The 11,864-nt window shown below is 36.5% G+C and overlaps 1 protein-coding gene across 1 annotated transcript; it reads left to right on the forward strand.

Moving 5' to 3' along the window:
• Positions 1-4,803: 4,803 nt before the first annotated feature.
• LOC104089919 (DEAD-box ATP-dependent RNA helicase 9, mitochondrial-like) lies at positions 4,804-11,850 on the forward strand. Its single transcript, XM_009594935.4, has 8 exons — positions 4,804-5,253; positions 6,722-6,849; positions 7,475-7,886; positions 7,989-8,087; positions 8,238-8,462; positions 9,492-9,653; positions 10,364-10,803; positions 11,418-11,850. Exons 1-8 carry the CDS (start codon positions 4,855-4,857, stop codon positions 11,452-11,454), a joined length of 1,902 nt encoding a protein of 633 aa, XP_009593230.1. The 5' UTR covers positions 4,804-4,854; the 3' UTR covers positions 11,455-11,850.
• Positions 11,851-11,864: the final 14 nt, after the last annotated feature.

Here is an 11,864-nt window from a genome sequence, read left to right on the forward strand (position 1 = left end):
AGAGTTTGTGGGGCGAAGCTATCTTTACAGCTAACCGAATACTCAACAGAGTACCCCACAGCAAAACGCAATCTATTCCATATGAAAAATGGAAAGGAAGAAAACCCAACTTGAAATATTTCAAAGTGTGGGGGTGTCTAGCAAAGGTACAAGTTCCTTTACCTAAAAGGGTTAAAATCGGACCAAAAACTGTTGATTGCATTTTCATTTGATATGCTATAAACAGTAAAGCATGTCGGTTTTTGGTTCATAAATCTGATAATCCCGAAATTCACATTAATACGGTAATAGAATCAGATAATGCTAAATTCTTTGAAAGCATCTATCCGTATAAAACTGAATGTGAGTCGTTAAGTGAAAGACCTAAACGACCTCGGGAAGAACCAAAGGAAAATACTCCAAGTATAGAAGATCCAAGGCATAGCAAACGTCAAAGAACATTTACTTCCTTTGGACCAGATTTTGTGACATTCTTGCTTGAAAATGAGCCTCAAACTTTTAATGCAGTTATGTCATCTTCTGATTCAGCATTTTGGAAAGAGGCAGTCAATAGTGAGATTCAATCAATTTTGGATAACCATACATAGGAATTGGTAGATCTTCCTCCAGGAAATAAGCCTTTAGGTTCGAAATGGATCTTTAAAAGGAAAGTGAAAGCTGATGGCACTATTGACAAATATAAGGCAAGACTTGTTGTCAAAGGTTATAGACAAAAGGAAGGCCTTGATTACTTTGACACTTACTCGCCAGTAACGAGGATAACATCTATTAGGGTGTTAGTGGCAATAGCGGCCGTGTATGGTCTTGAAATCCATCAAATGGATGTTAAAACAGCTTTCTTAAATGGAGAATTAGAGGAAGAGATTTACATGGAACAACCTGAGGGTTTTGTGGTAACTGGTAAAAAAAAGAAAGTGTGCAAACTTGTTAAGTCACTTTATGGACTTAAACAAGCACCCAAACAATGGCATGCCAAATTTGATCAAACAATGTTGGCAAGTGGGTTTAAAATCAACGAGTGCGACAAATGTGTTTACATTAAAAACACTCCAGGTCATGAAATCATTGTTTGTTTATATGTTGATGACATGTTGATAATGAGCAAAAACATGGCAGATATAAATTCTACTAAACACATGTTGGCTAGCAAATTCGATATGAAAGACTTAGGAGTTGCTGATGTGATCTTAGGAATCAGAATTCACAAGACTCCACAAGGTCTAGCATTATCACAGTCTCACTACATTGAAAAGGTACTTGACAAGTTCAACTATTTGGATTTCAAAATTGCCAAGACTCCAATTGACGTGAGTTATACACTTCAAAAGAATGAAGGTGAAAGTGACTCACAATTGGATTATGCAAGAGTATTGGGAAGCTTGATGTATATCATGAATTGTACACGACCAGATATAGCATGTGCTATTAGTAAACTGAGTCGGTTTACAAGTAATCCCAATCACATACATTGGATGGCAATGAAACGAGTTTTGGAGTATCTCAAACATACCCAAAATTATGCTTTGCATTATAACAAATATCCCTCCGTGATCGAGGGATATAGTGATGCAAATTGGATCACTGGATCATCTGAAGTTAAATCCACGAGTGGATATGTTTTCACAATTGGGGGTGGAGCAGTATCTTGGAAATCATCCAAACAAACATGCATCGCCCGTTCTACAATAGAATCTGAATTCATAGCTTTAGATAAGGCCGGTGAAGAAGCTGAATGGCTCCGGAATTTCTTGGAAGATATTTCATTTTGGCCCAAACCTTTGGCACCTATTTGTATACATTGTGATAGTCAAGCGGCAATAGGTAGGGCAGGGAGCGTTATGTATAACGGAAAATCTCGTCATATACGATGGAGACACAATACCGTTAGACAACTACTCTCTAGTGGTGTTATCACAATTGACTACATAAAGTCAAGAGATAACGTGTCGGATCCACTTATAAAAGGCCTATCTAGAGAGGCAGTTGAAAGATCATCAAAGAGAATGGGGTTAAGGTCTAGGACAAGTCATCATGACGGTAACTCTACCTAGCAGACTGGAGATCCCACGAGCTAGGTTCAAAGAGATCAAACAAAGTTATGAATGACGGTTCAACATTGTCAAATAACTCAACCCACTCTCGTGATGAAGACAATGTTCAGAAATCAAGGTAAAGCATTAAGGCTTTTTGATGAGTCAACAAAGCTTAAAGATTTTTTAATGATTTGCTAAGTCTGGCAGGATATGACCAGATAGTGTGTCTATAGGATTACACGTTTAGAAATCACCTATGTGAGTGTGAAGTGTAAGCCGCTTTAAGGGGAATGAAAGTAAAGGCCCATTATCTAAGCACTCATGAAACCAGGCGGTGTTCATGGCTGAAACGAACACAACCGTGAGAACCATAGATAGTTAAGGATTGATTGTGTGACTTATGTTGTCTAGGTATACAACAAAGCTCGACGGTTCAAAGATATCAAATCTACCGATTGACCGAGTATATCCGATATAAGTTTACTACGAAAAGTTCAAAGGGAAACCTACTTATCCGGATGCAATTAATTCTTGCATGTAAAACACACACGCGTCTGTGCATTCCTTTATTTTATAGCCATTCCCCATTCATGTGGGGGATTGTTGGGATTTTAAGCTTGTGTAGCTTAAAGAAGGTGAATGAGAAATAGAGGGAAAACGAAATATTTGAGTTTCCCTTGGGAAAGGGACATTGTCCCATATCGGAGAAAGAAAAGGCTTTTGATGAGTATATATATAATTGCTCTTCTTCTAGCTCTTAAAGAGTTAAGAAAAAGGCAAGCCTCGCGCCGTCGTCGTCGTCGCTCGCTCGGCTCGGCTTCGGATTTAGATTTAGATTTAGATTTAGTCAAAGATCGATTGATTGATTAATCTTTTTGGACAAAATTTCTTTCAATTATTTAATTAATTAAATAATTAACAAAAAATTCAATCCGGAATAACCCGCGACCCGGTTCGTTCAGACCCGTTTTCTTTCCCGGATTATTTTAAATATATTTTTCCCGCAATATTTCAAACACCCCTTTTCCAACAGCCATGGCTGTTTCTGAAATGTTGCAAACCTTTTCAGAAACATTGCCAGCAACTCTATAAATAGAGTTTGAATCCTAGAATCTTTCCTTACGAAATTTTCTGAGCTTCTTCTTCTTCTTCTTCTTCTTCTTCTGCACAATATTTTCCAGTGTGTTTTACGCCCATTGAGTGGTTCGCAGTTCATCAGAGTTTTTGGTACCAATACACTAGTGAGTTAAATCGTTCTATCCTGGGAGGATATATTCAGTGGGCTCGATTTATTCCTATACTGTTTTTTGTTGTTCAGAATCTATTTCGTTAAACAAGTATTACTAACTTTCTGTTTTATTTTTTCAGAAAGTTTAATTATTTATTACAGCAATACAGAATTTATAACAGAAATCAATGGCAAATTAAAGACGATTTGGCAGGGGTGTCATATGATATTGCTTCGAAAAAGTTTCTTTTGTGTTTGTGTGTAAATAATATTTTTCCCAAGAAACAGTTTGCTTATATGTACAATACGTCTAATTAAGATGATAAACGTTTGTAATTGTGAAGGGAAATGGAAAGTGCCTTATTGTGGATCTACCATGTAGACACAATTGTGACATTATATTGCTCGGTATAGTAGAGACTAGTATTTTCATTTTAGCTAACAACTTGGTTGGATGGTTGTTACCTATCGTATTGTTATTTTAAATATAATGTTTGTTTTGATTGTTACTTTAATTTTATTTTATCGTATCATTAAATCCATCGTTATGTAATGACGAAAAATGTCACTTTATGAAACAATAGATTTGGTGTGGTGGCGTCATTTCTTTACTTTTTTCCTCTCATCTTGCCATTCTTTATTATTAAATAATCATATTTTATTCTTCCTACTTTTTTATATAATAATTCTATTTCGTATCTTATTTTTTCTTAGTAATGTTGCAAGTTTATTTTTCATATTGTTAATGCGTGACATCATGAAACGACGGCAAACAATACAATCTATCTAAACATTGTATTCATTAAACAATACAATACAATACAATATGATACATTATGAAACAACATGTAACAACAATCCAAACAAGCTGTAATGTAGTTAGGTCATACGTTATTAGACTGAATTGGCCGAAACGGAGCAATATTAACTAGTCAAACAAAGAAGAAACTAGAAACCTGGATGAACAACTTAAGCAACAATTAATAAATTAGTTGATCGTCCAAAGAACGATAAAATAGAATCCAAGATATAAAGAAGCAAGAAGAAGATTACCTTCGAGAATATCAATTCTTCAAAACACTTAATTTGTGAGTCAAATTCAAACAAAGAGGTCCAATTCTCCAAAATAAATTTTCTAATATCTCAAAGAAATAACATAAGAATTCTAAAAAAGGTAGTAGTTTTGAAAAGGGAAGAAGTTGATGGTGGTTTACGGTCGAGAATGGTGGTAACACTGGCGATAAGTGGTGAAAATATAAGATTCGCATAACAGTTCAATCTAACACGTAATTTATCATGTCAGCACGAGGTGTTCACAGAAATAATATTTTTAATTAGAAGTGTCTATTTGATCACTAACTAAATCAGAATGTCTAACTGAAAAATCGTGTCAAGTTTAAGGGGCTATTTAAGTATTTCACCTTATATATACGATCATTTTGAATGAACTCCAAACTTGGGGGACTATTTTAATCTTTTCTCTTTAATACAGCCCCTTCCAACCGTATATAAATGTTCATTGGGGGGCTTATCTCAAACACTCTCTCTATTCTCATAAACCCTACCAAAAACCTTATCACCAAAGGGAAGAAAATGGCTTCCCTCTCCACTCCTTTAAGATACAGCAAAATGAATAGTCTTTTTCTACTGAGAAACACTTCATCTTCACTAACCTCAAAAAGGGTCACCTTAAATTCAGTTTCCCATATCTTTAGTACTGATAAATTCATTCCAAGAAATGCTCTTAAAGTTTCACAAATTCACAGCTTTACCACTTCTGTAACTCCATCAGCAGCAGTGTCGAATTGGGTTAGTGGTAATTTTGGGTATAGTGTGAGGGCATTTAATGTGGCTGCTACTGCATTTGCAGATTTAGAAGAAGAGTGTGATGTTGATAATGGGGTTGGGCTTGAGATATCAAAGCTTGGTATTTCTGAGGAAATTGTTTCTGCTTTGGCTCAAAGGGGAATTACTTCTCTTTTTCCTATTCAGGTGTTTTTATTGAATTGTTATAATTTATTTTTATGTGATAAAAAGACAGCACTTTTAGCTGCTGGTTTTTTCTATATTTGGCTGTCTATTGATTGATGATATTCAAGATTCTATAGGAAAAAATACAGCATTTTTTTAATAACCGTGGTGTCCGGGCTCGGCTCATTCTATGTGTAATTGTGTCCGCCAAGGCTTGGACAAATGGTGAAGAAATCACCTAGTGTTTCTGCGTTAAAAAAAGACAGCATTTTTAGCTCCTAATTGTGCTATATATGTCTGTTTTTCATTGATGGTATTCAAGATTCTATCTGAAAAAAGGCATCTTTAGCTCCCAATTTTGCTGTATTTGTGTGTTTTATTGATTGATGGTATTCAAGATTCTATCTGAAATGAGAAGGACAGCATTTTTAGCTCATGGTTTGCTATATTTGTGTATTCATTGATGGTATTCAAGTTTTTTGATAGAAAGAGTAGAGATTAGACTTAGAGGGGTTCTCTGCACATGCGTCATTTCCGTCTGAGGAAAAAAACATTTTTAACTCCTATTTTGATGTAAAATTGTGTGTTTATTGGTGGTGTTAAAATATCTTTGAGAGAAGAGTAATTCAGAATATGAGGCTCTCTGCACATGTGTCATTTTTTTTGGAAAAAGATAACAGCATTTGTACCTCCTAAATTTCTCTCTGTGTGTGTTTATATTTTATATAGAAAAGAGTAATTTAGAATTAAAGAGGGTTTTCTGCACATAGGTTTTATGCGGCTGTTCACTTCAGCACAGTATTAATGCAGTTTGCACTAAAATTTGTACAAAAATCTGTCCAGGATTTCCTATGACTTCCATGAGGTTTTGTTTTTGCGTTGGACAGTCTGAAGAAAGGGAAATGACTTGATGGAGGACACTCTCTCCGCATGTGAAGTTATTTAGGACCGATAAGTTAAAGTAGGCAATGACATTAAGCCTTTAGAAGATATTGTAGTATATTCTTGTAAAGAATGTTGAGGTGTCAAGTGGGGAAGATTGTTCCTTACTTCTTATCGTTATCGTTTTTTGGCGAGCTTTCTGTAATTCTGTTTAGTGTTTTGGTCTCCATATGCTTAGATTAATTTGGTCATATAGTGCAATGCAGGCCCTTAAACGCAGTGGCAGAGCTACCTTTAGTGAAGGGGTTTCAGTTGAATCCCCTTTGCCGAAAAATTGCACTGTGCAAAAAGGGTAAAGACAAATTCTTTTTTATACATAAACTACTGAATCCCCTTGACAAAGGTTTATATCTTAGGTGTGACATTTTTACATTTTTTTAATCCTCTTACTGAAGTTTCTGGCTCCGCTACTTTTGAACACACAAATGGGGAAATTTAAGTTTGTCTTTCCAGCATATGTATTTTCATTTGGTTTTGGTTTCTAGTCAAAAGAAAATCTGCGGAACAATTTCTGATTCTAGAATCTTTTCATTTTGGGTTGTATCAGAAAGCTGTTTTGGAACCAGCAATGCAGGGGTCGGACATGATTGGCCGAGCTAGAACTGGAACTGGAAAAACACTAGCTTTTGGCATTCCTATCATGGATAAGATCATCAAATTCAACAATAAAAAAGGGTTTGTTCCATCTGTTTTTCTTTGTAGGATTTATTTTGGTACTCCCTCTATTTCAATTTATATGAGTTAGTTTGAGTCGACACTAAGTTAAAGAAAAAAAAGAATATTTTTGAAACTTGTGGTCCTAGAAGCTTAATGGGTAAAACTTTGCGGGGCCATGAGATTTGTGTAGCTATAAATGCTTCTCACTAAGGGTAGAATGGGTAAAATAAAAATTATGAAGTTAAATTGTTTCCAAATATTGAAAGGGATTGTTACACAAATAGCTGGTCAGATTTAATGCTTTCTTTTTTTAGCCGGTATACATAGATTATATATAGTTATACATATATTGTACATGAATTACATATATATTATACATCCGCCGGCTATTTTAAGTTTAAGAGATTAGGTGGACAACTATTTGGGTTAAATCTTCATATTGAAATCTGTCATTTTTTGGAACAGACTAATAAGGAAAGTGTGTCATATAAATTGAAATGGAGGTGAGTAATAGTTAAATATGTAGCAGCATTAAATATTATCATGTCGTAAGTTTGTCAGAGAGTTATTGATGATTCTTTATTTGTTGAGAATGTGAAATTCGTTACAAGTGAAATCTTTTTGGTTATTCTGAACTATACAGACGGGGAAGAAACCCTTTGGCATTGATCTTGGCTCCCACTAGAGAACTTGCACGGCAGGTGGAGAAAGAATTTTATGAGTCTGCTCCTGTTTTGGATACGCTGTGTGTTTATGGTGGTGTCCCCATTCAACGCCAAATGAGTACTCTTCAAAGGGGTGCAGACATTGTTGTTGGGACACCTGGTCGGATCATTGATCTGCTTAAGAGGGGGTCCTTGAATTTATCAGAAATCCAGTTCGTTGTTCTAGATGAAGCTGATCAGATGCTTAATGTGGGCTTCGCGGAGGATGTTGAAACCATTCTTGAAAATGTTCGGCAGAAACATCAGACGATGATGTTTTCAGCCACAATGCCAAGTTGGATAATGAAAATTACCAACAAGTTCTTGAAGAAGCCAATTCACATTGATCTTGTGAGGCCGCTATTCTCACCATGTGGACAGGAACTTCTGTCTTATTTTTATTTGACCCTACAGGCTTTTATGCTAAATAATTATGTGTGAATGTGTGTGCAGGTAGGGGATTCTGACCAGAAATTAGCCGATGGCATTTCCTTGTATTCAATTGCTTGTGAGATGCGTCAGAAACCGGCAGTTCTTGGACCCTTAATATCAGTATGAATCTATAACCTAAGTCTCTTTTCAGTTCTACTTCATATCTAACCTATTGATCTAGTGTCATTGCATGTTGTTGCTATACCTAAGGAGTAAAGTGATTTCTTTTTTGTCTAAAATTTCAAGACTGAGCATATATTTGTTTTTCAGGAGCATGCAAAAGGAGGCAAGTGTATTGTCTTTACTCAAACAAAGCGTGATGCTGATAGGTTGGCGAGTTCAATGCAAAAAACTTTGAGATGTGAGGCTTTGCATGGGGATATCACACAAAGCCAGAGGGAGAGAACTCTGTCCGGTTTTCGACAAGGTCAATTCAATGTATTGGTGGCCACTGATGTTGCTGCTCGAGGGCTTGATGTACCTAATGTTGATCTGGTTGGTCTTTCATTCTTTTACTTGCCTGATTAGTTAACTATGCTTCAATCATTTCTCATTCCTTGTCTTCCCTTCTGTGTCCACTTTCTGATAAGCAGTGCACATAGATACTTACATATTTTAGGGTGAGCTACAGGGCATTGTATCTTGAGACAAATTTCACATCACGTACAGGAGTATACAGACAAAAGCATTTTTGAACATCCTTTGAGAAACAAACCAACCATTTTTTAAGAATATAAGTAAATATTTTATCAGCAAGAGAAGTGTGCACCAAGAGAGTGCTACGATGTCTTAACAAAAGCTGCTAGTCTAGCGAGCTCGAAAGGCTGTGAAATCCTCTTGGCCGTCTACCTTTTTCAATTTTAAACCAAACGTATGAGGTTTTGTAAGCATCTACATTTTATTCTTTGGCTAATCAAAATTCAAAACCAACCCCTCGAATCATATCCAATTCCTTTTTTCCCAAATTTTCTTCTCTCATACCTGTGGGTGGCTTACAAACAACAACAAGTATGCCTCAGCCCTAAACAAGTTGTGGTCGGCTATATGAATCCTCAAACCGGTGAGTGGCTTCCAGATGAAATATTAGTAGTTCTTCCTCTAAGGCATCCCTCCAATACTAGCAACTCAACTGTCGTCCGAGGCATTATCCACTCCATTCCCAGCAAAGATAGGATATTTCCACTGTTAATTAGTTATTTTACAGTGCCATAAAGCTAGTCACTGCCTCCTCCCTTGTTTCCCACTTGAAGAATTGATTTACGTAATGATCTGCCTCATTTGAAACACCCGTGTCGGATCCTCCAAAAATTCATTAATACTCATCCAATTCTTCATTCAGTGATTATTCAATGAGTATAAAGAAAAAAAGTCTTTTTGTGCAGTTATCAAAAACCGAGAGAGAGAGAGAGATAGAGAGAGAGAGAGAGGAATGTGTTCATGTCTTAAGTTTTAGAGTCTTCTTTGATTGCAGTTTGCTTTTTGTCTTTTGCTAGCTGAAGTTAAAGTAGAGATTTTGGTGCTCAGGTGATACATTACGAACTTCCAAACTCTTCAGAGATCTTTGTTCATCGATCTGGTCGAACTGGACGTGCTGGGAAGAAAGGAAGTGCCATTCTCATGCATTCCTCAAAGCAGCATAGGGATGTGAAAGGTATTGAGCATGATGCCGGATGCAGATTTACTGAGGTAAGGGTGCTTATACCTTACAGTTTTTACTTTTTAATATCTTCATTAAGATTTGTTAACATTTCCGCTTATGGAAACGGGGGGAGAATGCAATAGATGCATGTTGAACTGCTATAGCTGTTAGAGTAGATTGTTATACTTGTGTTCAAGGAGCCTGCTGTGGGTGTTTTTTTTGTTTTTTCTTTCTTGTCCCTTTGTTAATAAAGAAAGAATGGAGTTTGAACTTTGAGTCTTCATAGTTTTGTGTTTTTTAATGCATAAAAAAGGAATCTCCATAGCGTTGTGGGCGTTCAACTAAAAATATTTCAATTATTAACTTGTTTTATTACTTTTTTCTTCTATCTATATCGCTGGTTATTTAAAGTTAAATTATATGTATAATCCAATCACGGGATTATCTGAATTGGAAAGAATGCTGAAAATCGAATTATTTGTCACAGGATCCACTTATATCAATGTCTAATTGAGGGGACACAAACTTCTGACTTTACACTACCTTATCAGAAACTTCCTACTTTGAACTAATCTTGCAAAGGAGTTGCAATCATATTCCTTTATCTTAGCATTGCATTTGTGATAATCTTTGGTGCTTCTAATTTTCTTGAATTGCTGAAGTCGAACATGAGCCAGTTGGAATATTCTGTATACACTGGTATATAGAATTATTATCTCATCGAACTATCTTCTCTGCATGTACTTGCTTAAAATAGCTCCCAAGTATTAAAGTAGAGGCTGGAGCAGCAGACATGTATAGTGACATGGGCAAAGGCAGCGACCGCTTTGGTTCCTATGGAGGCACCATGCGTAGTCGATCTGGTGATTTTGGTGGAGGTCGTTCTGGTGGCTATGGAAATAAAGGCAGCAGGTTTGGTGGAGAAGGTGCTTCATCTTCTCGAACAGGTGGATACAGTGGAACTGGTTCAGGAAGATCAGGGGGTGGCTATGGTGGAACTAGCTCGGGCCGCTCAGGAAAGTTTGGTGGTTCTGGAGGCTCAAAACGTTTGGGTGGTTTCCGTAATTTTGGTTCGGGCCGTTCTAGTAGATTTGGAGATTCACAATCTGACCGCAATAACCGTTCAAGCCGTTTTGATGACTTCGGAGATGGCAAGGATAGTGGTGATCAGAGTTCAGGGAGGAACTCCATTTCAAGGCAAGTTTCATTCTCCTTTCTTGATTAATTTTAAATGGATCTGCTTAACGGTGACTTGTATACTCCGCAGAAGCATCTTCCAACACATGTAGATACTTTAACCACTGAACACAAAATGTTGAAAAGAAGATTGAAAAAGCCAAGTCTGTAGGATGTTACACTTGTAATGGGTGGTTTATTATAGGGTCCATTACAGTAGCGTAGCCACATAGAGTGAAGGGTTTGAACACCCTTCATTCGAAAATTATACTGAGTATATAGAAAATACTATGTATATAGGTCAAAAATTACTTTTTATAAATATATAATAAATCTTGAACACCCTTTGCAAATATCCAGGCTTCGCCACATTATGCACGTATTGGAGGGAACTAACATTGGTGATGTGATGCTATTAGGGCCATATGCATGTAATTGTTTCGTCTACTATGCTGTATTTCATTATACATTGGAGAGGAAAAGTAAATTGGGGGTGGGGTGGGACCCGAAGAGAAAATCTGATCCATAATACCACAGTAAAAATGATGTGATAATGTCATGCTGCCTCCATCATAGGCTCCTTAGGTTTTAAATGAAGGATTAGGTTTTCATGTAATTTGCTTTGGTTGGTTCAGGAGGCGTGCCCCCTGGGACTTCTCCATTAATAGATGAAGGTGCAGCTGAACTCCGGCTCTGAACTGTGTGTGTTGATTACAAAGGTGCTGTATTTAGAGTGCAGATGATACAACTCTTTACTATATTTGAAGTCCATATAAATAGCACTTTCAGTATCCACTTGGTCTCAAAAGGCACCCACGCGATCTATAAAGTAATGTTGTTCTTCGCTGTGTTTATGATTTTTTCATCTCAAGCTTGAGATGCATCAATTTTGCCAGAGTTCATGATTGGTACTAGGTAGTACTTATTGATGTTCTGTATTCAGTTTCTATAAATTCTGTACTAGCCTAGCCTTTGTAAAACTAACCATTGTATGTTGGACGTACTGAATTCTCATGTCAACAGGAGAAAAGGTTCACAGTGGAAAGTTTACTTTGAGTTTTTCTATTCTATTGGAATACTGA

Source organism: Nicotiana tomentosiformis, chromosome 6 (genome assembly GCF_000390325.3).
Source record: "Nicotiana tomentosiformis chromosome 6, ASM39032v3, whole genome shotgun sequence".
In the NCBI taxonomy this organism is placed as follows: domain Eukaryota; kingdom Viridiplantae; phylum Streptophyta; class Magnoliopsida; order Solanales; family Solanaceae; genus Nicotiana; species Nicotiana tomentosiformis.

Coding starts and splice junctions, on each gene's coding strand:
- LOC104089919 (XM_009594935.4), top strand. CDS start 4,855: ATGGCTTCCCTCTCCACTCCTTTAAGATACAGCAAAATGAATAGTCTT. Junction 6,850..7,474: donor AAATTCAACAATAAAAAAGG/GTTTGTTCCATC, acceptor TGAACTATACAG/ACGGGGAAGAAACCCTTTGG. Junction 8,088..8,237: donor TTCTTGGACCCTTAATATCA/GTATGAATCTAT, acceptor TTTGTTTTTCAG/GAGCATGCAAAAGGAGGCAA.